Source organism: Branchiostoma belcheri, unplaced genomic scaffold, assembly GCF_001625305.1.
Source record: "Branchiostoma belcheri isolate BF01 breed outbred unplaced genomic scaffold, Haploidv18h27 scaffold236, whole genome shotgun sequence".
In the NCBI taxonomy this organism is placed as follows: Eukaryota; Metazoa; Chordata; class Leptocardii; order Amphioxiformes; family Branchiostomatidae; genus Branchiostoma; species Branchiostoma belcheri.
Window position 1 is genome coordinate 230,790 of NW_017803839.1, and position 24,516 is coordinate 255,305.

Sequence of the window (24,516 nt, forward strand, 5' to 3'; positions counted from 1 at the left end):
TAGCGAAGTAAGCGAGGAACATCAATTCTGCAAAATGCTCCCTAATTTGCATAATACCTGGGAAAATGTCATAATACCATAGTGTTGAATAGCGATGATTTACATTTGTGACAATTAGGTAAAAGTCAACATCATCAGTCATAAATCATGCAAATCAGGATCTTGTTTGCATTATTTGTTGAGATTTTGTAATTTTTTTAAGGTTAGCATAACAGGTGACTGCTACGATAACTTAGCATACGCTTTTGAAAATGTCAACACGGATGACAGGCTGTAAGATCTGAAACAGTCACACCGACCGAAAGGACCCTCATCATATAAGTTTCTTGTGGTGTTTTCAATACTTAAAAATGGTTAGTGTAGTCAAGTGTGCTCATTGTGGCATATTTACGCCCATGTAACCTGCGCACTACCGTCAAACGATATGTTGTACAGTGTGTACCAGTATGGAGTTCCGATGTGAAGACAGCGGCGAATGTGTAGCACCATCTGCAGTGTGCAATGGTATCATCGACTGTGATGATGCATCGGACGAGCTGCTGTGTCGTAAGTTTTAAGCAAATTATAAATTAGCCCATGATGTACACAATCATGACCTGCAGCTGAGACTGCCCTGAAAAGGTCAAACAAGAATTCGGAGATCTCATACCTACATGACATAGCCTTTGCAACATTTAACTTGTGTCACATGGAAATGTGTGATGTGAAATGTGTAATGATGTAGCAATCTATTTCATTTGTGGGATATGGGGGTTTTCTTCTTACACAACTCGTGGTGTATCTCACCTGCTTTCGTTTCGAAGTCTATCAGATACATTCTTCTGAGCTTCTGACTGAAATTCTGCTCCCCAAAATAACCAACTTTAATTTTCACAATTTGTAATGCTTATGCCCGAGGGTAGCCTGGGTACCATCTTGGTTAGTTTACGTCCGGACGTAAACAAACCAGGATACGGTACCCAGGCTAGTCTGGGGGTACTACATAGGAAAAACCGTATTCATCAAGAAAATGCATATATGTCACGATTGATTCATCGATTGTAATTGTGGAGCATTGGACAGAAACGTTCCATACCAGTGTACATTTCTTCAGAGTCCTGTGCAGAGAACGGACTGTGGCAGTGTGACGGCGGTGAATGCATCAGGAACGCCTCGGTGTGTGACGGGGACAAGGACTGCTCTTCTGGGGAAGACGAGGAGAACTGCCACAGTAAGTCTATCAATAAGACTAGTCATACACTGACGCACACAGACAGACAAGCACACACACACACACACACACACACACACACACACACACATATATATGCAAACACACACACACACACGCACATACACATAAACACACACGCACACACACGCACACACAGCACATACGTACACAGACACACAGCACACATCCATCTATTTCTCTATTTATGCCTCGCTAATAAAATAAGTCTTAAGAACTCCAACATACATCCCGTCACTTACAGCTCCCTGCAATGGTCTCCAGTTGGAGTGTGACGGGGGATGTCTGCCGACGTACCGCGTCTGTGACGGGTTGGAGGACTGTTCCAACGGAGAGGACGAGATGAACTGTACAACCGGCGGTGGGGTCACTTCATGTGTCTTTGTCCTTGGTCCAAACCATAATAGGAAAGATAAATGTTGTTCTCAAAAGACCATTTTAGAAGTATATGCATAATTAGGTAAACTTTTCATAAAAACCCCACCCAGGTTGCGGTGCTGGGCAGTTCTCCTGTACAGACGGGACGTGTCTGATGGAGTCTCAGCTGTGTGACAACCTGACGGATTGTAGTGGAGGGGAGGACGAGGAAGACTGTGGAGGTAGGTACTGACTACTAACTTCGTATTTTACTGAGTAAGCTTCCTAGTTTTACAGTCAGTGTACACTACGTCTTACTGATGACATTTTCCTGATAGAAGCCAAACCTCCTGGATTCCCACTTGGATTGGCCAGCCGGTACATTCCCGATGTCTTCCTCACCGCCAGCTCCAACTACAAACCTGACTTCGCCCCGATCCAGGCTCGCCACACGCCTTTAACTATGCCAGGATACTGCTGGGTACCAAATTCTGTGGTGGGCCAATGGCTTCAGGTACCTGCTATTCATTGACATTGAATCTAGATTGTAGGTATGAAGAACGTGTTCTCGTATGTTGTAGCAGAATTTAACATACGTGTACTCGTATGTTCAGTAGCAGGATGAATGACAAGGGGGTCTGTTCATGTTTGAATGCAGGTTTACCTGGGCAAGACGACTGACGTCACAGGGGTGATGATCAGTGGAGGTGGCTCGAACTGGGACCTGGGCAGCTGGGTGACGTCATTCACTCTAGCCTTCAGCATGGACGGCGCTTCGTGGGGACCGTACACAGGCAGCAGTGACAACGTTCTGGTGCGAAGACTTTGTGACTTGCAACGGCTGTTCACTTTTGGCGCATGGCCATCTTTAAATTTAATAGGAAACGTACTTGGTCATCTTGGGATTCTTAAAATTACTCAATTATACATGTATCCGCAAAGGTTGTATGTACATTTTCATGTTCATTTGTCTTATTTTCTTACACAGGTTTTCCAAGGAAACCGAGATCGGTACAACAGAGTTAGTCGTCCTCTCCCAGTTCCTGTGACGTCACGCTACATCCGTCTATACCCGACAGGCTACTACGGCTGGGTTGCCATGGTGATAGAGGTGTACGTCACAAATGGTTAGTCTGCTGTAGTTTTGTAAGACGCTTCTCTGATGGCATCTACCCAAACCTGGACAACGCGGCTTCTCTCTGTTCCTGGTACCGCAGATCGTGTTTGTAGGATGTTTTGTGCCCTCGTGAAGCTTTTCACATGTCCGAAGTACAGTAGCTTACTCCAAGCTTCTGATCATGGGTAGGAGTCATCTTTCCATCCATGACTCTTCTAGAACTGAGATGTTTGTACGATGTTCTGCCCACTCAGCTTACTCTCAGTAGTTAAACGTCCTGCCCTATAGGACCCTATACTGCACAGCCACTTCATCTCGAATTCCTCGATCTTCAGTATGAAGTGTATATGCTTCGCAGGCCACCACACCGCATGTCACCACAGGCCACACCAGTACCCTAATCATGGTGGGCAACATTAGAGCTCTGTCCTTCCAGATGACATCCAGGGAACTAAGGGCTTCTAGCTTCATATGGAGCTCCAAGCATAACCACAGTGGTCATGGACGGTACATTTTAGGTGCGCTAATCCACTAACAGTCTAATGATCTCTCCAGACGAAAACACGTGGCTGAAGCAGGACCAGTACGTCCCATTGGGAGTTGGACTTGATCCCGACGATCCTGGTACGGTTCCGAAGGTTCCCGACCTCGACGTGAGCGCGTCATCGCGAAGGGACGACTTCTTCCCGTGGCAGGCCCGTCTGAACAGCGGGGAGGGACAGCAGCAGGGGGCGTGCTGGTCTCCGGCTCTGCGCACCGACACGGACCAGTGGCTGCAGGTAAGTATTGCCTGGTCACCAGAACTAGTGTCCTCTAACAGATCAAGCGGGAATTCAAAAGTGCTCTTAGGGTAAATGGTTGTGAGATCCAAAGGTAGATCGAGACCACCAGAAGACTGATACTTCACCGATGTAAAGGGTCTACGACTGGGAGCTAATTTTCTGGTAGGGACGTGCCTAGCAACGAATTGCCTGCTTTGCATTGCCAGTCAGCATTTAAAAAAATCTTTTGAAAGTTGACTCTATTCAATAATGAACAATTACCACATTTCCTCAATCGAATAAAACTATAGTGATGTTTCTCTGTCAACCCTAGATTAAGCATGACAGAGTGTACGAAGTTGCCGGTGTCATCACCCAGGGAGCGTACAACCTGGACTACTGGGTGACGTCATACAAGCTGGCGTTCTCTGTCAATGGACGGTGGACAACATACAGCTCAGGGGACGGCGAAGAGATGGTCAGTCCAACTAAACACTGTGAAGAGAGACAAGAAAAAGACACATTTAAGATTACGATTTTGACGAATAAGAAATATAAGAATATCAGCGTGATCCAGGGCTGCTCTCAGTATGTTTGTAGCCTTTTTAAGTTTTCATGTTACCTTCAGAGCATCTTCACAGTGCAATATTCTTTGTTTGTTTCAGGTGTTCCAGGGGAACAGTGACAGCCACCGCTATGCTCGCAATCTGTTGGACCATCCAGCGTATGCACTCTACACTCGTTTCTACCCGCTCAGCTTCAAAAATCGGATTGCACTGAGAGTCGAGATTCTCGTCATAGATGGTAAATATCAGGTGTATTTCATTAGTCAATTTGTGTTTTTCCTGAATCAAGTGCTATTCATTAGTGCCTCAGCATTCTATAAAATGTATAACAAGAGTTCCACGATCTCATACCTTCGCCAAATGATGTTAACCCTTGCGGTTGACGAATTATACAATTTTAATCATTGATTTTGTAAATAAGCGCCTCATTTGCATGGATTATATCAGTTGATCATATTCTCCACCCAATGACAGCCTTATCTTAACAAAGGATATTATAGCACTTCCTCATAAATTATGCAAATGAGGTCATGATTTGAATAAATTGTTTATTGATGTTCACCTTCAGTTAACTTCCAAATGTGGCAAGTATGAAATTCCCAGCAGTTACAACTATGAAATTATAAACATTTGCCATTAATTATGCAAAGTAGGTCCTCATTTACATAATCTATATCCTCAGATGTTTTTCTCGTTCTCAAGTAGATGTCACAAGTGTTTCATAGTTCTATTATCGAACAAAGCAGATTTATAGAATTTCCTCATTAATTATGCAAATTAGTTCCTGATTTGCATAATTGTCATTTGATTATGTCAAGCATCACTTCAACTACCTACATACCAAAAATCACGACAATGGGTCAACCGGTTCTTGAGTTATCCTCCTTCGAAACTTTTTCAACAAATGTTCCTGCAGTTCCAGAAAGGGGACCCAAACTCATGTCACTTCTTCCCTATCCCAAGAACTATCTGCCATCCAAAATTCGTGACCCTAGCATGTCCAGATCACGAGATATCAAAACCGGAAGTTCTGCTGCAGTACCTAGGAAAGCCGCCAGGGGTCCAAAATCTAATCATTTCTAGGTCTCATGAAGACCTACCCACCTAATAAGTTTCATTCCAATCCATCCAACTGCTTCTTGGGTTATCTTGCTAAACCACAAACACACACACACACACACACACACACACACACACACACAAACACACAGACAAACGCTACTGAAAACATAACCTTCTTGGCGAAGGTAAAAAGAAACACTATTCTGCACTCAGCTAGACTGTTAACAATTCCACGCTCGTTCACAATTGTAATTCATCATTTCACACTGCAACATCGGTTCCCTACCAGAGTTCCTCTGTTGTATACTTTACAACAAAACACAAAACAGATCAGCAAACCCATATGTAAGCTCGTTGCCATCACATATGACCACAATTGATATTCATCCATTCAAGGTTCGGGGTGTGCATCGCAGAGCGTCTTCTGTAACGGGACATGTCGATCAAGGAAAGTTTCTGTCGGGCTTTTGACGGATGTGTGCCGTGGGACTATAACTATGGATACAAGTAAATACGATCACTTCGTACCTTTTCTTAGATAGGTAAATGGCACATTAGAACAGCTTTTTGAAACTATTTTTGTGGTGAAATCAAATAAGTGAAGGTTTATGAGTTATAGCAGATAATAAACAAGGAAACAACCCCAAAATCACCGGATGTTAATAAACCGAACTTACAAATTGCGTTGCAGACCTATTTGCGAAGACGTGCTAGAGGAGGAGTGTGGGCTTGTGACCGTGAAGTTAAAGCATCTCGGATGCTTGGGTTCGTTTTTCCCACCTTCTATGCTTACCCTGTACCTAGAATTGTGGTCGTGTAGTGAATGGATTGTATGGCTGCTGCCGATATGATGCAATTTATCACGCATGCATGTGTGTGTGTGTGTGTGTGTGTGTGTGTGTGTGTGTCGTGCGTGCGTGCGTGTGTGTGTGTGTGTGTGTGTGTGTGTGTGTGTGTGTGTGTGTGTGTAGGTGTGTGTGTCAGTGTATGTGTGCTTATACTTGCCCAATAGCAATGGGTTGTCAGGTTGTCACTTTCCTTTGCAGAAATTGACAGCCAGTACAGTTCGTGTGGGGACGATGAGGTGTACCACGATAGTCAGGCCTGTGACGGCACAGAAGACTGCTCAACAGGGGAGGACGAGGTAAACTGTGACGGTAAGACTTCTCAGAGTACACTCGAAAGTCATACAACATTTTAGGAAAAAGAGATGCAGGCTGGTTTGATGCAATGGTATTAAAATTCCGCTCCTCGTCCTTGTTAAGGTCTTCAGGTTTCTTTAGACAGCAATAAAATAACTTACTCGTATGCAGTTATACATGTAATGTTATAATACACTTTGTCTATCTGAATAAAGAGACTCGTTTTAAACAAACACATATTTTGTATGTCGTAAATATTACGTACCGTGTGAAGAATTTTTTTAACTGCAGTCTCGGAGTCTAAATAGTTGCACGCACGCATACTGAGTACATACCTTGCGTCCCATGGGCTCCATAACTCAAAATATGGGACTGATGTTTACCCATATAGGCTTGACAGAACTCAATAAAGATTATTTCAATTTTTGCCGTTGGACATTTACTACATATTTTCCCATTTTCAGCATGTTGACCACCGTCAGAGGGCAACAAAATTTGATATTTTTTAAAAAAACCGACGATAATCAATGCGCGCACTGACGTCATCAATAAAAATTACTTGTTGTGACTGAAAGGAAAGAACAAACAAACAAACAACAGTTACAGGGAACATACAGTATCTACAATTTGACAGACGTACCGTAACGTCTGCTGAAAAAACAGCAACCTGATGAAACTAGTCTCGGTCATTATCAATCTGTCTTCTCTCTGTTCTCCCCATCACTTAAATTTCTATATTACAGTAAGCTCTCTCTGAACCTTACATTGATCAGTATGATCCGTGAATCTTATCCATATATTGGACGAAATAGTGGGTTGATAACAGATGAGAGGCACTCATGTTTTGCACTTTGTGTTTCCTGAAGAGTGTGCGATGGAATGTCTGACTGTTCTAAGTGACTCCTGCATCCCGAGTGGCTGGATCTGTGATGAACTACAGGACTGTTTAGATGGTAGAGACGAGCAGGGCTGTGTGCAAGGTAGGTGATGGGGAGGGGGTAGGCCAAAAAAGGGCTGACTTCCAGGGCAAATGGCGGATGGTGCCTTCGTACAAAATATGGACGTATCTTAAAAATATTTTTTTAGATTTCAGCAAAAATTTGCAATTTTTTGAAAATGAGGGCCTATATCATATTGCAGTTGAATGATATTTGTGACATCGAGGAAATAGGTTGTGTTGAGTAAATTCCTACCACATGTATTGGATCTTTAGTTGTAGAAGACCATACAAAAGTCTCTGTACTTTTTGTTGTGTCAATAAAGAAAATCTCTATATTCATAGGGCTTTGCCTTGTTTCTATGTATGCATGTGTTGTGTACTTTCCGTGACAGGAGTACCCAAACACTGCTTTTTCACCTGCGGTAACAACGTCACCTGTCTGCCGACAAGTCAGCTGGGGGACGGGCGTCAGGACTGTGCTGGCGGCGAGGACGAACGACCCAGCAACAGTAAGTCTGAACCGTAATGAAGATTTGTGCTAGTAAGACATAGCCTTCACAGTACAGGTTTAGTGCATCATCATCATCATCATCGGACGGCTGCAACGCAGGTGACTGCAAGAGCCCTCCACTTCCTCTTGTCGCTAGCAAGGTTGGCTGCTTCACCGGCAGTTGCTTGTAGTCGTCTCCCAAAACTTTGCACTTGATGTCATTCCTTGCATTGGGTCCTATTTGTTTATCACACGGACTTCCATATGTACCATAGAATAATCCCAACGGGTTTCGCCTGAGCCGCGTGATGTTGTTGCATTTTTTTGTGGTTTAGGGGCACCAAATTTTGCCTCATGTGGTGAAATGACAGACAAAATATAGCACGGTGTATTCCGCATCGCCCTCGGTCTCAGCCCTCCCGTGGGCTTCGGATCTCCATCCGGCCTTTGGGCGATCTGACCCGCGGTCGGACTGAAACCTCGGGTGATACGGAATACACCGTGTTGTATTTTATATGTATGGCCTTTCAATATGTGAGGCTGGTGTGGTTATTAGATGTGTTTAATTGCAATAAAAACATGTTCCTGAGTTAGTAAATGCTATTTTGTTGTTATATGTAATGATGCTACTTACCTATTGCAACAGTTGGCAACTTGCCTTGGCCGCACTTATTTACTAGTATATTCAAATGATTACAACTGTGTTGTTACAGTTGAAGAGTCCCTGGGATACAAGTGGGGCTCCTGCAGCCACAACTGCACGTCTGTCTACGGTAACGCGTCATGCGTTCCTGACGCCTTCGTCTGTGACGGTGACGCGGACTGTTCGGAGGAAGAGGACGAGCAGGACTGTGATCGTGTAGACTTCTTCCTCCGTGAGACAGAAGACTGCGGGACGTTCTACTGCAGCCTGCCCGGCTCTGTGGACCCGTACTGCGTGCACGGTCATCTCATCTGTGACGGACACCCGGACTGTGCGTCAGGGGAGGACGAGCAGGGCTGTGGCGGTAACGCGCCGGGCCGCATGTCAACTCAAACCGGCACCACGGGGAGCATCGGACCGACCGTAGAACCGACAAGTGGTCAAGGAGCGTTCCAGGATCAAACAGGTTATAAAGCCAATAACTCTCTTCACGATGTCTACCGTTTATGTATGTGCCTGATACTATAGTAACTTAGCTACCAAATTTTGAATAAATTGATTTTTTTCCGGCAGGGGCCTGCCGGGCGGGATTATACTTTTATGGTGAGGTAATATTTCCAAACCGGGGCCCGGCCGGGCTGTTTTTACAACGAAAAATTTGCATTTTATACCAATAGTATACGCAACTAGTTATTTTTTTTTTCAACTTTCAACTTTTTTCGTGCTTTGTTGTCTTTCATACCAAACTTTTCGTTCCACAAGGTTGACCGGCTGGGCCCCGGTTTGGAAATGTGACTTTAGCATTATTTAGGTTGCTGCTGTTCATATTTTTTATTTGTTTTCGTTGCAGAGCTCTATGAAGTAAACTGTGGGCCCCAGGACCAGCCCATGACTTGGATGACAGCCGCTGCACTGGGCGGTCAGATTCTGTATCGCATGACTGTCTAATCTATACAAGGCTTTGGCTGAAGCCTGAATGAAACAAAACAAAATTGTTTAGAAAATCTCTACACAAAATAGCATAAAATGGCGTAAAATAGCCTCGTCTTTGTAAGTGTTCGTCTTAAGTTTATTTGTGAGTATTATCCGAAAATTTAGCAGATAACCAGAAACGGTCAAACCAATAGTGTAGCATATCATAGCACCCGACTGATACACGTACTAACAATAAAGTTAGTCTTATTGTACACAAGCAGACAAGTTATCTATGATTTAGAGTATTATGATTGATTATCTAGCTCTAATTTTAGTTCTGTGTGGTGAAAATACACAAAACATAGCAGCGTATCTATCTATTCTTTAGTGTTTTGCTTTTATCGGTGTAGACATTTATTTTTAAAACGCACGCAGAATCAATGAAATATTATATGGATCCTTATATTATTGCCTTTCAAACGTTTTGAAATGTTTTGAAACACGGCGTTGAGGGATTTGTGCATGATCAGCCAAATAAACTTGTACATGCTCGTGCGCCGGTGTCTTTGTGCAGTGTCTTCTGTTGTTTTCCTCACCTTTCCATGACACAAAACATATTTTGCATGCCTTCCGATATTTATTTCGAGCTATTAGAGCTATTACGCTCTGGAAGGTTGCATAGGCTGAAGACATCCATAAACCAAGGAGGTTAAAAAAGAGAAGGCTTCTCTTTTTTAACCTCCTTGCAGAAACAAGAATCGGACCATATGATATCAAGGAGGTTAAATACATCAAGGAGGTTAAATACAATAGGTGGTATTTCCCTCCTTGGTTGTATAGAACGATGTTTTATAAAACCCCTAAACAAGCCTCAATGCTTTGCTTATGCTCCACCGAATATCTCCCTCCAGACAGAATGTATCCATTTGCCGCCATAAAGTAGTGCGAGGCAAACAGGACACATAATATCCATCCGCTCCGACATGTAACGGCTAACAAGTACATGTATGTTAAATATGTAGTTGATTTGACAGTTAACACATACTGGTATCAGGAAATATTCGAGGATAGTCGATGTGTAATATGTAAGAGGTGCTCGACAATGTTGTATGAATGGCCACTGAGGGTCAGCTGATGTTTAAGTCCAACTGCACAGCCGCGTGGCTCAGAGCCCTCTCTGAGGATGATCCAGAGAAGTACCTGTCAATACTGCATCAGGTGAGGAAGGAGACAAGAAAGTGGCAGAAGGTGTACGAGGACAGGGAAAGGCAGCAGAGAGAGAGGAGAGAGGCAAAGATGAATGCACAGGCCGAAGACCATAAAAGGCTACTCAAAAAGAAGGAGGATCAACAGGACACACAGAAAAAACGGTTGGAGGAGTTTGGTGGTCCTGTCCAGTCGGAGCATGACTGTGAAGACTTCCTGAACAATATCTCATCCCAAACAAAAACCAAACAGCTACAGCTACTCAGGGCCCACATAACATATCTGAAAGCCATCAACCCACTTCTCTCAAAATCCAACAGCACTATCTTTGCCCTCTCCTCTGGCGGTTCCCAACATCCCCCAAGTGTCCTCTCTGCTAACCTGAAGTCCATTGTCACCTCGCCCAATGTTCAACTGAAACCTGTCACGCCTGCACAGTCCACCTCGCAGGCGCAACGTCAGGTGCAAGGGGAGTTGATTGACGCAGAAGAAGCTGCTGACAATGTGTCTAGTATCAAGGCACATTTCACTATGAAAGCAGTGGAGGTAACTCAGAGTGAGGAGCAGAGACATCAGAAGAAGAAGGGAAGAAAGACTGGTGAGAAGAGCCAAGAAGTGGAGGTGGATGTGATGAGGAGGAGAGTGCTAGCGAAGACAGTGAAGAAGAGGAGAGTGCTAGCGAAGACAGTGAAGAAGAGGAGAGTGCTAGCGATGACAGTGAAGAAGAGGAGAGTGCTAGCGAAGACAGTGAAGAGGAGAACGGTAGTGTGGAGGAGGACAGTCGTGTGGTGGAGGGCGGTAGTGTGGAGGAGGACAGTCTTGTGGAGGAGGGCGGTAGTGTGGTGGAGGGCAGTAGTGTGGAGGAGGACAGTCATGAGGTGGAAGACAGTCGTGTGGTGGAGGAGACTGAAGACTGTACAAGACCTCCAGCTGTAGACAGTCACGTGATTGTTGCATATGAAGACGACTGGGCAGTGGGCAGAGTGAAGGAAGTGAGGAATGCTGGTGAACTGTTTATTGTGTCATACATGCAGAGAAGCAAGAAGGGAGAACATCTGTTCTTCTGGCCCGACAGAGAGTCTGTGTACCCTGTAGATGTAAAGTTTGTCCTGTGTGTAATCAGTACTGCCCAGCTGCAACCAACTGCCAACCTGAGACTGACGACGATAGATGGGTGGGAAGACATAGATAAACAGTACGTGCAATATTACAACAGGTACTTCGCCCAAACACAGCGTGCCGTCAAGTCCAAGAGGAACCTGAAAAAGAAGAAAAGGACATGAGTAAGATTAGGACCAATAGATCTCTATAGACTTTAATATTGTTAAGTTTTAAGATAAGTTTTATATAGTGGAAGATGGATAAATGTATACAAAACATCTATGTTCCGTAAGAAAATCTGTCGATGCATATATAATGAGGGAACGTCATAAAACTGTGTGTTAAGTCATAATAGTACTATAAGATGATGAGATATGCCAATTTTGATAGCAAATTTGGATTCAGCACGTGCCAAAACCCCCTAGATGTGAAATATGTTGACATACAATGAAAGACATGGGAGAAAATGCATTCGCGCATAATTAATTAGGCCGACGGCAATAAAGTCATAAAAGCACGATATGGAGATAAGATATGCCACTTTTGATTGTAAAATCGGATTCAGTGTGTGTCCAAACCCCTTAGATGTGAATTTGGATCAGATATGTTTAAGTATAGTGGAATTATTGTGGTTTTGCATATGTAATTAGGGGGACTTAGAAATTTTTGGCATTTTGCCAAAATCAACGGTTTCCATGCGTGCTCCCGAAGGGCATATTGTTCAATATTTCAGGATTATGTATTTCTGTAAATAATGATGCAATGATTCTGGTTTTTACACATCATTTAATATGATATCAATAGAGCATTGTACAAGTAAATTGAAGTCTGTGTGATGTTTCGTTTTTATGATATTAGCATATGAAAAATGATAAAAATGGCGTATTTTACCGACTTCGTAACAACGACGACCCCAAAATGGGGACATAAATTGCAAATATCTCCGCCATACAACATCCGATTTACTTCAAACAAAAACCATTTTGTTCAGTTTAATGAGCTCTTTCTAAAAAGCTACACTGTTAATGGCTAACAACAAAACAAAATTTTTGTCCAATACCCCTAATAGTATGATAGAACGCTGTTTTATAAAACCCTAAACGAGCCTCAGGGCTTTGGGTATGCTCCACCGTATATCTCCCTCCAGACAGAATGTATCCATTTGCCGCCATAAAATAGTGCGAGGCAAACAGGACACATGTAGTTACAAATACGTCAAATATGTAGTTTATTTGACAGATAACACATACTGGTACAAGGATAAAATTTTGGCGCGACAGACGATATTATTGTGATTTATTTGTTATGATATGACCATCCAGGTGTCGGAGCGGATGGATATTATTGGGATCCTGCGATCGTCTGCAGATTTTGTAGCGTCAGTTCAGCGCGGCCATTGTGAGGTGAGGTTATGTATTGTATTCTTTGACTATTTTTCCTGACGAACCCGCATTTGTCGCATATAAAAGCTGTTTCGCAGTGTATTTGGGTTTGTAGATGTTACTGGTGAGGAACCCTCCTGTTAGATACGGTCACTCAAGACGTTCAGCCCGTTAGTCCTTTGTTAGAAACCGAGTCTTTTTTGTTGCGTCGGATTTTACATGTATTTACGTTTGCTTGTTTGCTTCTCTCTTCTATAATATTTTTCTCGAAAACATGCAGTTGTCGCACAGAATATCTGTTTCAGAGTGTGTTTAGATGTGCAGTTGTTACTGGTGAGGGCCGTTCTTTTCGTAAGGGCCATTTTTGGTTTTCAGATCAAGGAATAATTCGTGGCGTGGTAAACACAAGTACTGGAAATAAAGGCCGTGGTTTTGACCGAAATTCTCGCTTCTCAATGCTTGAAATGTAGCCTTTGTTGCTTTCTGTACTGGACAATTTGTGGCTGTGATGTATAACTATTTGTGGAATATTTTACTTCCTGTACACGTCAGTTTGTATCGCATTTGGTTAGGTTCTGTGTGTTTGGTAACTGAATCAAATCTGTAGGACAGCTGCATCTCATTAAATAGTTAGGAGGTTTTTAGATCTTCTTTTTCTTCAGTTTACGTGTCGAAACGTCGTTAGGTAGGTGGTCGCTTTATTGTAAGGTTTGTATGGGGGTGAGTAAAAGGAGGAAGCCAGCTCCTCAATGGGCAGGGGCGCTACTCCCTGTCCGCCACCCTGCAAGTGGGTAGCGGTGAGTACCTGTATTGTGTATGGGAGAATAAAGGTTATTTAGGGCATTTTTGAATGCCTGTAAGGTCTTGGCTTTAACTATGTGTTCTGAAAGTTTGTTCCAGTCTCTGAAAAGAAAAGAATGAGTAGTCTGCACGCGAAAATGGAGGGTGGAAGGCAAGACTGTTTTCTGTGCGTGATGCAGTTGACAGTCCTTTGGTGACAAGAGGCATCTGTGTGGCTACGATATTGTTTGTAATTTTGAAAAACATGATCAGCCTAGCTCAACGCCTCCTCTCCACAAGCAGGGGCCATTCAAGTGAAGACAACATATTTGTCACACTAGACTGGCGTCGATAGCGATGGAGGGCAAAGCGCGCCGCTCGTCGCTGTACTGCTTCCAAGTTACGAATGTTGTTTTGAGTGTAGGGGTCCCAAACGATTTGACAATATTCTACTAGTAACGGCCTTACAAGGGTCTTGTATGCTCGTGCCTTAACTTGAGTGTTTGATATGTTGCGTCTAAGAAAGTTTAAAGTGTTATTTGCTTTGTACGCAATGTAGTATGTGTACATCTCGCTACTAGGCACTATGCACATGGTAAAATATTATAGATGTCTTTTTTCATATTTTGATGTAATTTTCATGTCAAAGACATTTTTGTATAATAATTATTTCTTTTTTTGTACAGGTCAACCCAGAGAGGATTGTGACAAGACAGGCGTGTCAGCCAGGAACATGGGTCTGGTGATACCTGAAGTCTTCATCAGGACAAAGATTTCAGCAGCCAGAAACACGTAGAAAACACAATCAGTCCTTGAAAATAGGAACTGGGAATGCCACAACATCCAGCTTACTCGGGATGTGTTAGTTATGTAGGTTATCTGAAAAAGCTGTCAAGCCTCTTGGAAACCCAGACTTCGGGGACTGTGCCTCTGGCTCAGTGGGGGCTTGTTCAGCTTAGTTAGGTGAGTTTGTTGGATGTTAGTGCCTCAGTTCAATTTTCAGGGTTGCCCTTGTCCCCTAGCCATTCCTGTTTAAATATGAAAGACACACTATGAATGATTGACATAAAGTAACTTGCAATAAAGTTACTTCCCATACAATTGGTCGCCATTGAATGCTAACTTAAAGGGGATTGCAAACTTTGAAATTGATAGTGTTCTGTGACATCAAATGAAATTGGTGCTGGAAGTCGGTGTAAGGCCATTCCCCATCTACCGAACATGGCCACAGATCCTGCAATCCTGACGATTCCAACATGTGTGTTCTTTTTCAAAATTTTTATTCAAAATCAACATGCAGATGTGCCGAATTGCTTGTTAAGCTCCAAGCCTGACCCCGGCTTAGCCCCTGCACTGGGTTCCGTCCTTCACTAAAACTGGTGGGCTTCCGCAGCAACTAGTTTCAGGTCCAAAGGTCTTGCTCTCTCTCTGCAGGTGTCTCAAAGGTGGGTGGACACATTTCCGGTAGTCTTTGTAGCGAGGTTTGTTCTGTTTGATTTCCTCAAATTCGCGAGACAGTCTCTTCTTTCGCAAGGTGTCCGCGTTAAGTTCGATCATCACAGTGTCGTTTACTGAATTCATTGTGTGGCTTGAAAAATTTCTGACACCCATTGTAGAGACATCCGCAGTATTCGTACACGGTGTTGGTCTCTTCGCAGAACCTGTCAACCTTTCTGCCACACAGATAGATTTGGGTACTGCCAGCGTCAGATATGGTCCTGATGTATTAGAACAGTGTTTTGGTGTGGACAATGTCACAACCCATATTACACTACCCGCGAACAAGGAATGCATCCTCTTCTCCAACGTCACTGAGCTACTACCTACATAACCAGGATCACTGATAGCAGCTGGGACCCTGTTTGTCCCACAAGCCCGCTTAAATTTATTAGTTAAGGTGGCGGTACCGTCCATTATAGACAAACGAGATATGTATACCTGCCCAATTGCTGCGGGTGCGTCCCCACCCTTTTGCGTTGACAAATGGTAGCGTCTCATTTGAATTTGATTTTTTTCAACCTGCAATTGTTTTGCAGTTGAGGAAATGTAGGAAGGATGGGTGGCCAACTGATCACTGGCATGGGCTCCGAATGTTTCCTTTATACCTCTCATGGATCATTGTTTTGTGCGAGGTAGCGAGCGTTTCTTATCAGCTTACTGTTTCGTGGTGCGTTGAGTAGTGGAACGGGAAGAAATGAATTTTTCCAACGGTTAAGAAAAGAGTGGCCCCAAACGAGGACAGATCTAAGGCTATCATTCATATTGATATTGCAACGAATAAAACTCACCGCACGGAGGGTACCGAGCCTGGCAACGTGCGGGTTGAAGAAGCGCTGTCCGGGCAGCGGCGCCCACGCGTAGTGCGGGCCGATCTGCGGGAATGCTTATCTGGCAGCTGTGTACTACCCTAAGTTGGGGTCCATAAACCCCGGTTTGTTCTATTTCTACTTATACTTCTTGTTCTGGTATCCTTTCCATCACAAAGATTTCCCCCAATTTGGTTGCAAGCCGGACGGGAACAAGACCATGGCGTAGGTCCTCGCTACTAAAATAAACTTTGGAAGGTTCCCCGCCTCCGGGGGCTCGATCAAAGCAGTGTACGGGGCACTATTTGGACCTGTTCTGGCTTAACAGAAAACGTCCATCTCGTGGCCCGGAGGAGGCAGCTCGAGGGCGGCTGCAATGATGGATCGGCAAGAACTAATTACATTCATGCCCACTATGGCTGGCAGGGTCCAGGCCGGATTGTCTTCTGCTATTAGGACCCCCCCGCTTTGGCAAGTCATGGCCAATTACTTGGACATCCATTTCTGCATAGCCAATTAGTTTGACAGGAAGACCATTCATTGCTGTCAATTTGAGCCAAGACGAACCTGACTTAAGCTGCTCTTCCGAAATTTCCTCCAAAACAACTTTGAGTCATTAAAGTTACTTGTGAACCTGTATCTAATAAACACGGGATTTATTTCCCATCAAACATAACTCTAACGTATAAATTACCCCCTATAGTGCGCTGTGCTAACTTGTTTCTATCGTGACCAAGTGAGCCCCCTTTCCCCCCGTAGAGAAAAACTAAATGATTTATTATCATCGGGGTCGTTCGCACTGTGAAGGCTTGGCCTGGTCTAGATCATCCGCGAGTTGGGGAGATGGAGTGGCGCCCTCCGACCGACAAGTCCGACTGACTGTACCTCCTCGGTACAGGAGGAGTAGGTCGGCCTGCCGTGTACCTGTGTCGCACCCGGGGACGATAGCCGTACCCGGTTGCGCCACCGCCGCGCCCGGTCCCGGTGTGCCAGCTAGTCGATTCGGCACACCCGAGGCCCGACCGTTCATCGCGATGCGCAGCTCATCAAGCTCATTACACAGCGTCCCTGTGATTCGGGTCAGGTGGTGATTTTGCTCGGTGAGGCCGTTGTTAAGACGCCTCAGGTCCATCACCTGGAACAGGGTTACCTGGTCTAGCGGGGTATAACCTAAGGCGCCGGGCCCGGAGGATGACGACGTACGACTCGCAGACAGTTGACCAGTAACCTCTGTGGGCGCACGGTACAACTGGCCCCGCGCACCTGTGCCGGCGCCCTCTTTGGCCGGCCGGTTGCCTCGGCCACAGCGAGGGCTTCATCTTTTACATCATAGAAATTGCAATTTGGATTTTGCCGGACGAGGCGCAAAAGATCAAGTTTCAGACTAGCGTCAAATAGGCCCTCGACAAACTGGTCCCTGAGGGTCTTGCAAGGGTTTGGGCAACAGGTGGGGTCTTGCCGGTGGGCCCGTCTCAGCAGCCTGCGGAGGTCGAGAGCGTATAGTCGCACGCTCTCGTCGTCCCCCTGCCTACAAGGGTAAAACCGGCCCATAACAATGTGGGCCGGCACGGTATCTCGGAATGCTCTTTTCAGGGTGTCCAATACAAGTTTGATGTCGTCGCGCTCCTCCGAGTGCAGCGCCTTCACGTCCTCCAGGGCCTCCCCTGTTAAATGCTGGCATATCAGGTGACCCTGCTGCCCCGGCGGGACGCACCACGCACGAAGGGCCCCCACTACCTCTTCTAGCCAATCTTCGAACGAAAAATCCGGGTCATCTCCCGAGAATTTCGGCAACTTTCTCTTTTTGGACCATTAGGGCATGCCGGACAGCCTCCATCCCCGCCGTGGAACAGCGGTTACACGACGGGGACCGACGCCGCTGCGGAGGTGGGGGAGAGTTAGACGGAGTACGGGGGTCGTACCTAAGTCGCCGCAGGTCCTCCGGGTCCGTCGGCAACCATTCCGCCGGCGGGGTCTGGTCCATAGGTTCTACGAGAACCTCCCCCCCCCACAACATCGAAAGTCAGCGGACGATCCATTGTTCAACCCAAACACGAACTCAAAAAGAAAACAAAACGACAAGAAGACAAAGGCAAGAAAAAAAAAAACACAGAGACTACGCAAGGGTCTCGGGTGCTATCAGGCGTTGTTCTCCGGTGCGGACGGGGAGAAGCTGCAGACAGAAGGACGGGAGCCGGCACGGGTTGTACCCGGTTTACAGGCAGGGGCTGAAGCAATGGAGGCGGCGCCTCGGTACAGGGACACCTGATCGGTACCACACCGGACCTTAAGACCCACACAATCTACTCCTCGTCGCTCTAACCTTTCCTGAATTACGAGGAGCTCAAACGGATGGACGAACCAAAGCACCCTGTACAACACACCTGTCGTCGACGAACGAACTATCTGGTCTTGTAATTGTACTAGAAATCCGAACCTCGTCGCGAGGGAAAGGGCATACAAAACGTCACCTTCGTTTCCAGGAGCTACCGCGACCAATAGCGTTACACCCGGGGCGGTTATCGACATGAGAATTACACAGATACTAAATAACTGAACCTAATAAAAATACAAAAAAAACTAGTCTTATTTTAAAGCAGAGCCGAATTCCTATGTCCACTGTGAATTGTGGGGAATATCTCGCGTATCTGTCTGTCAGATCAGGCCCGGATACTGCAGTCCAAACATCTGACCTGTCCATCACTGGCCAGACAGTGGACAAGGGAATTCTTACAATACTCTATACGAACGAATATCAGGCGAACGTTTACATAGTACATATTCAAAGGTACGAGAGGAATGGTACATAGTTCGCAAAAAAAAAAAATAATAATAATAATATGAGTACTGAGAACAAATACAGATAAATAACTAAATACAAGGTCCGCGTGCACTTTGGGGTATAGCTTATCTAATGACCTAATCCTGTCACCTTATCTAGGTGACAGGCCAAAACGGTGACGTATGCGGGATACGGGCTGCTTAGCAACAGCGTCTTTGGTGACGTACACCCCTGCCGGTTACTTATTAACTACTTCCTGATCCAGAGGTCGGGGGTCATGCCCTCAAAACAACAAACTTAGCCACCCTAGAAGGCAGTTATGTAACAATTAGTATTCTATTATAATTTTGGTTCAGCCTCACTAAACTTATAGTAGAGATCATACCTAATTCGGCGCCGCATGTGCAGTCCAATGGCCCCTGATGTTTCTTTACTGACAAACCTTTGAAATAATTGGATAGAATGCAGTTATGTAACAATTAGTATTCTATTACAATTTTGGTTCAGCCTCACTAAACTTGAGGCAATAGTAGAGATCATACCTAATTCGGCGCCGCATGTGCAGTCCAATGGCCCCTGATGTTTCTTTACTGACAAACCTTTGAAATCATTGGATAGAATGTAGTTATGTAACAATTAGTATTCTATTATAATTTTGGTTCAGCCTCATTAAACTTCAGGCAATAGTAGAGGTCATTCCTAATCCGGCGCCGCATGTGTAGTCCAATGGCCCCTGAAGTTTCTTTGCTGACAACCATTGGCATTGATCTCGCAAACTCCTAGTTCTGCAGGGGCAAAAGAAGAAAGGAATGATATTGAATCAGATATGGTAGACAGACAACTATTAACACTGTTGTACCATCTTGATTATTGAGAGGACTACATGTACATGCTGAGTATGACATAAAGGTAGTGCTACTTTCCGATCGAATAAATATGCTTCAAGGATATATTAAAGTCAAAATATATACGTTGACTTTTTATATTTCTAAGTACATAACAAAATGGTGTAACTAAATGTCTGAGATACGAACACGCCCACTCACCATACGTATTTTTTTTACTTCTTACATTAAAATGGGGTTAGAATGAATACTGTTCGTTATAGGTGGCGCATGTAAGTTCAAAGTTCACTGACCTCCAATTTGGATCAGCATCTTCAACGTGTCCTCCTTCATATGACACGCTCTCCGTAGCATCATGTATCAGCTGCCAGAGGTGGAGTGCTCGTGTCTCGCCACGTGTTCTCAGGGTACTGAACTCTCCATCTGTCACAGTTTCTATGATATAGAAGATGTTGTGAGGGACAACAACCGCATGCACCAGTGTACTGTAAACAATATATCAAAATGATGTAATACAATAGGGGGCTTGGATGGTGTGTTGAGAGTGGGTAGGAATCACCGAAGGATTAGGTGCAGGCTCCCAGGTCTATGAATGATTCCACCTACAGCCATCCCTGTCTCATTAACAAAGGCATCTGTTAGTCTAACGTCCCTGTCTGCAGACGGTGTACTGTGACGCACAGTGTCTTGAGTTGAATAGCTTGGCGCAGAATTTCCTAGCCTCGTCGAACATCGGGACTGCTAGCGATGCATCCTTGGCATGCTGGAAACTCGAATGCCCACCAGATGCATTCAGCACGGCCTTTAGGATCCTGTTATCACGGTGGAAAATGGGCTTGGCATCGCCCGTGTCTATGCGATGTTGCACGAGATTGGTACGGCCAATGTCAAAGGCGTTGGTAGAGAAATAGTCACGATTGGCCTCTATCAGATATGATTTCGACAGTAGATCTAGTAACCGTTTTTATTTCCTAGGCTAGGCATAGCGTTTCTTCTGTTGTTTTTTTCTTTTCTGCCACTCAACATGGAGTCGGGGACGTCTCTGTCATCTATGTCAAACTCAAAGTGAACTTTGCACGCCATGTATAAGGGAGCTACTTTATGTACATTAATTCGTTTCCTTCTGGCTAAAACTGTACCCGGGAACCAGGGCATATAGATGACACCATAGTTTGTTCTTGGCATTACTGTAATTATAACTTACCAGTCAGTGTTTCCACTTGTATGCGCTAGGTCCCGGTGCCGTGCCTTATTTTCGGGTCCAAAAGTTGACCCCAATCTCAGTAATGGCTTTCTCCAGGGCTCCAGTTCGACCCTGGTCGATGGTCCAGTCTATCAACTGGGAAGGAAAACTATTGTCACTTGTTGATCAATGCTCTAATTTTGTACTAATTCTTAACTTTTACTCAATGTTATGTGGATGATAATGAATAGTAAACTATCACAACTTTTATTCTACTTGAAGGTTTAATGTATGTCAATAAACTACTTGTATTTTAATAACACCTCAGAAGTATTTGTACTCTTTCTGTGGCAGGTTGGCCTGAGGATTTGGCCAATTTGCTGTGTTTGGTCACATTTCTTGTGAAATGCTGAATTTGATAATGGTTGGTTATCAAGTGAAAATTGTAATATCATGACACATTACCTGATTCAGGAGCTTCCCTCCAATCCTTAGGTACCCGAAAAATTACAGTTTGTTAACCATTAGTGTGCTTCTTTGCTGCATTCATCAATTACAAACTAGAGGTAAATAGATGGAAGATTAATAATCAATTAAGGGAAACATCACAAGGTTGGATGCGATAAACATAAAACATTTATTTTGAAATACACACAAGTAATTGTTACAAAGTAATACACAGTAAAGTCCATAATAGTAAAAGGATGGGGAATGGTTATATACCGAGTCCAATGAACAAAATATACCTGCGACTAGATTGTTATCACATTTTATCTAATTTTGTTGAACAATTGATGAGACAGGCAGGACATCAGCAATTTGCAAACCTCATGAGAATGAGGACAGCAACTTGCACAGAGACGACATATACCTTTTGAAGACCAGAGTCATATCAACAACTGACCAAAATTATACAGCCGGTGTTTTACATGTATACAAGACTAACCGACAGGTAGATGATCACAATTTAAACATGTAGAAAAATTAAAAACAGAAACATACATCATAAATTGAAAAGACACTAAGAAAGATATATTAACCGGAACAGCAAATGTCAATCTATCTAGCAAGCCAAGTGACACAAGTGACCTGTGTGAACAATTAAAAGTAGCAAAAGGTGCAAGGCTATGTTAACAGTAAACATAGATCAATCAGATTAATGGTAAATGGAACGTTTGGTACAATACACGCAATAAAAAGCATACAAAATGAAGTTCATAGCATCCTTGTTAATCCACACCTGTAGTCAATTATTTCTCCAAATATTTTACCCTTTCGTTTCAAACCTTGGGACACTTCTCTGATCATTGTCTGTTATGTACTTATATACAGTCAATACCAACTAAAAGCTATAATCAAGACGTATGTAAAATTTGATATCCAAGCCCCACCCTAAACAGACTACTGGGATTAAAGTTTAGATGATATAGGAAAAGGCCTCAATGTACAATAACAACGTACATTTATACTACTCTATATCAGAACAAGGCACATAAAATTTGATGGATTTTTATTTCTTTTTAACGATTTTGTATTTGAAAATATTTTGCCCTCTTTATATATAAAAGTTCACAACTTTAAGAATTTGCATTGTATTGACAAGCGCTTTAACTGAAGAACATACTAAGTGAAGTATGAATACGTCAGTGGAAATACATCCAGCGTTGTGTATTTGAGGTAACGTTATTGAGATAACCGTAACTTACAGAGACTTTCGTAACTTCTTCTATCATCAATAGATAAACAATAGTAAACACAACAATTGATACATAATTATTAAACATAGTATTTACAGGTATGTGTAAGATGTATGGGAAAAACAGTAAATGAGGTTTATCTACCTTTTACACCACTGTTTCTAAACATTCTCTAATGTATTTACCTGTTCCAAGAAAGTGAAGTAAGTAGAATGACAATTGGCCGCTTGGCGCCGGGTGGTGCCATGTCTAAGTAAGAACACATCAGAACAGTTGTCACAGTTTGTGTCTGTCAGCCGCAGACATCAGACAGATCGTCGGTAATGACAGGGCGCTGTGCAGCCAGGGGCAGGACGGTAATCGGGTAATCAGACGTCATCAGCCTCGTCTGTGGGAATAATGAACAAATTGTAAAAATGAATATACATGAAACTTTTATGAATGTTTTGTGTGAGATGTGTTATGTACCTGATTGTTACCTTTACACATGTATGTGGCAGTAGTAGGTACAATTCACAGGTGGGTAGGGGTAGTTCATTATATATCTAACAGTAATGGTCAACTACAGTGACATAGGGACCCATCAGGTGGCCTGTTGCGAACTAGGTCTGGGCATTAAGAAATAGTTGTGATAAGACCAAACATTATTTGGATCTGATACTGGTCACTGATGTACAAATTTGACATAGGACTCACTGCACGAAATGGCCTCGGATCCTAGCAGATGCGTACCGGGATTTGTCCGTATTTTTCGAAGATACAAGCGGATACTGACGGATCAGACTGGAATCCGCTAGAAAATCCGAAACATCGGTTACTGCAATCCGGAACCTATTCCGTACAAATCCGGAATACCGGGATCCTTGTAGTAAATATTCCACACAGGATACGTTCGGATTTTACCAGGATACGTACAGAAAAGAATTTGGATCTTGGCAGATGCGTACCGAGATTTTCCGGAATTTCTGACAGATACAAGCGGATACTGACGGATCAGAATGGATTCCGCCAGAAAATCCGAAACATCGGTTACTGCTATCCGGAGCCTATTCCGTACAAATCCGGAATACGGGATCTTTGTAGTCTTCCACACAGGATACGTTCGAATTTTGCCCGGATACGTTCAGAAAAGACCTTTGATCTTGGCAAATGCGTACCGGGATTTTCCGGAATTGTTGGCAGATTCAAGCGGATACTGACGGATCACGGAATAGAATCCGCCAGAAATCCGAAACATCGGTTACTGCTATCCGGAACCTATTCCGTACAAATCCGAAAAACGGATTCTTATAGTATATATTCCACACAAAATACGCTCGGATTTGCCCTGGATTCGTACATAAATGACCCCTGACAAATTTGAACTTTCAATACATGTACCTTTACCATATCCCCATTCAGGATACATTCGGATACGTAAAGACTTAATAGGAGCTCCTGCAACTGAATTGTTTATTATCAATACACAGTATAGCCTGAACATATCGCTTTTAATTACCAATTTAGTGGACAGCTATGTCCTTACATTGTAGGTACATATATATAGTTATCCACAAATTTTGTTACCACTTACAAAAGCTGTAACAAACATTTCTATCCAACGTTACCCCCTAACAGTGAGCTATGCTCTTGCACTCGAGGTCATAGTAAACTAACAAAAACTGTAACAAACCTTTCTGCCAAAAGTTACTCCAAAAGAGTGAGCCATGTCTTTACACTTCAGGTAGCTATACACAAATCATAGTGAACTGGATCAAACATTTCTGTCCAAAGTTATCCCCATAAAAGTGGGGGATAACAAAAACTGTAAAAAAGATGTCTGTCCAACGTTAACCCCTAAGGGTGAGCTATGTCCTTACACTTGGGGTACATATTTATACTTAAATCATAGTGAACTCACAAAGCTGTAACAAACATTTCTGTCCAAAGTTACCTCCTAAGAGTGAGCTATGTCCTTACACTTGAGGTACATATTCATAGACAAATCATAGCGAACTAACAAAACTGTAA

The 24,516-nt window shown here is 43.7% G+C and overlaps 1 protein-coding gene across 1 annotated transcript; it reads left to right on the forward strand.

Annotated features, from left to right (window-relative positions):
• Positions 1–365: 365 nt before the first annotated feature.
• Positions 366–9,257, forward strand: LOC109470849 (low-density lipoprotein receptor-related protein 1B-like). The gene is made up of 15 exons (XM_019769938.1): positions 366–546; positions 1,094–1,210; positions 1,476–1,592; positions 1,720–1,830; positions 1,927–2,102; positions 2,247–2,402; positions 2,577–2,715; positions 3,261–3,484; positions 3,801–3,944; positions 4,132–4,270; positions 6,141–6,251; positions 7,103–7,216; positions 7,569–7,685; positions 8,380–8,775; positions 9,160–9,257. Exons 1-15 carry the CDS (start codon positions 447–449, stop codon positions 9,255–9,257), a joined length of 2,259 nt encoding a protein of 752 aa, XP_019625497.1. The 5' UTR covers positions 366–446.
• Positions 9,258–24,516: the final 15,259 nt, after the last annotated feature.

Excerpts from the sequence above, each read along its gene's own strand:
- LOC109470849 (XM_019769938.1), top strand. The coding sequence starts at position 447 with ATGGAGTTCCGATGTGAAGACAGCGGCGAATGTGTAGCACCATCTGCA. Across the intron at positions 2,716-3,260 it reads AGAGGTGTACGTCACAAATG|ACGAAAACACGTGGCTGAAG; the intron begins GTTAGTCTGCTG and ends TGATCTCTCCAG. Across the intron at positions 8,776-9,159 it reads AGCGTTCCAGGATCAAACAG|AGCTCTATGAAGTAAACTGT; the intron begins GTTATAAAGCCA and ends TTTTCGTTGCAG.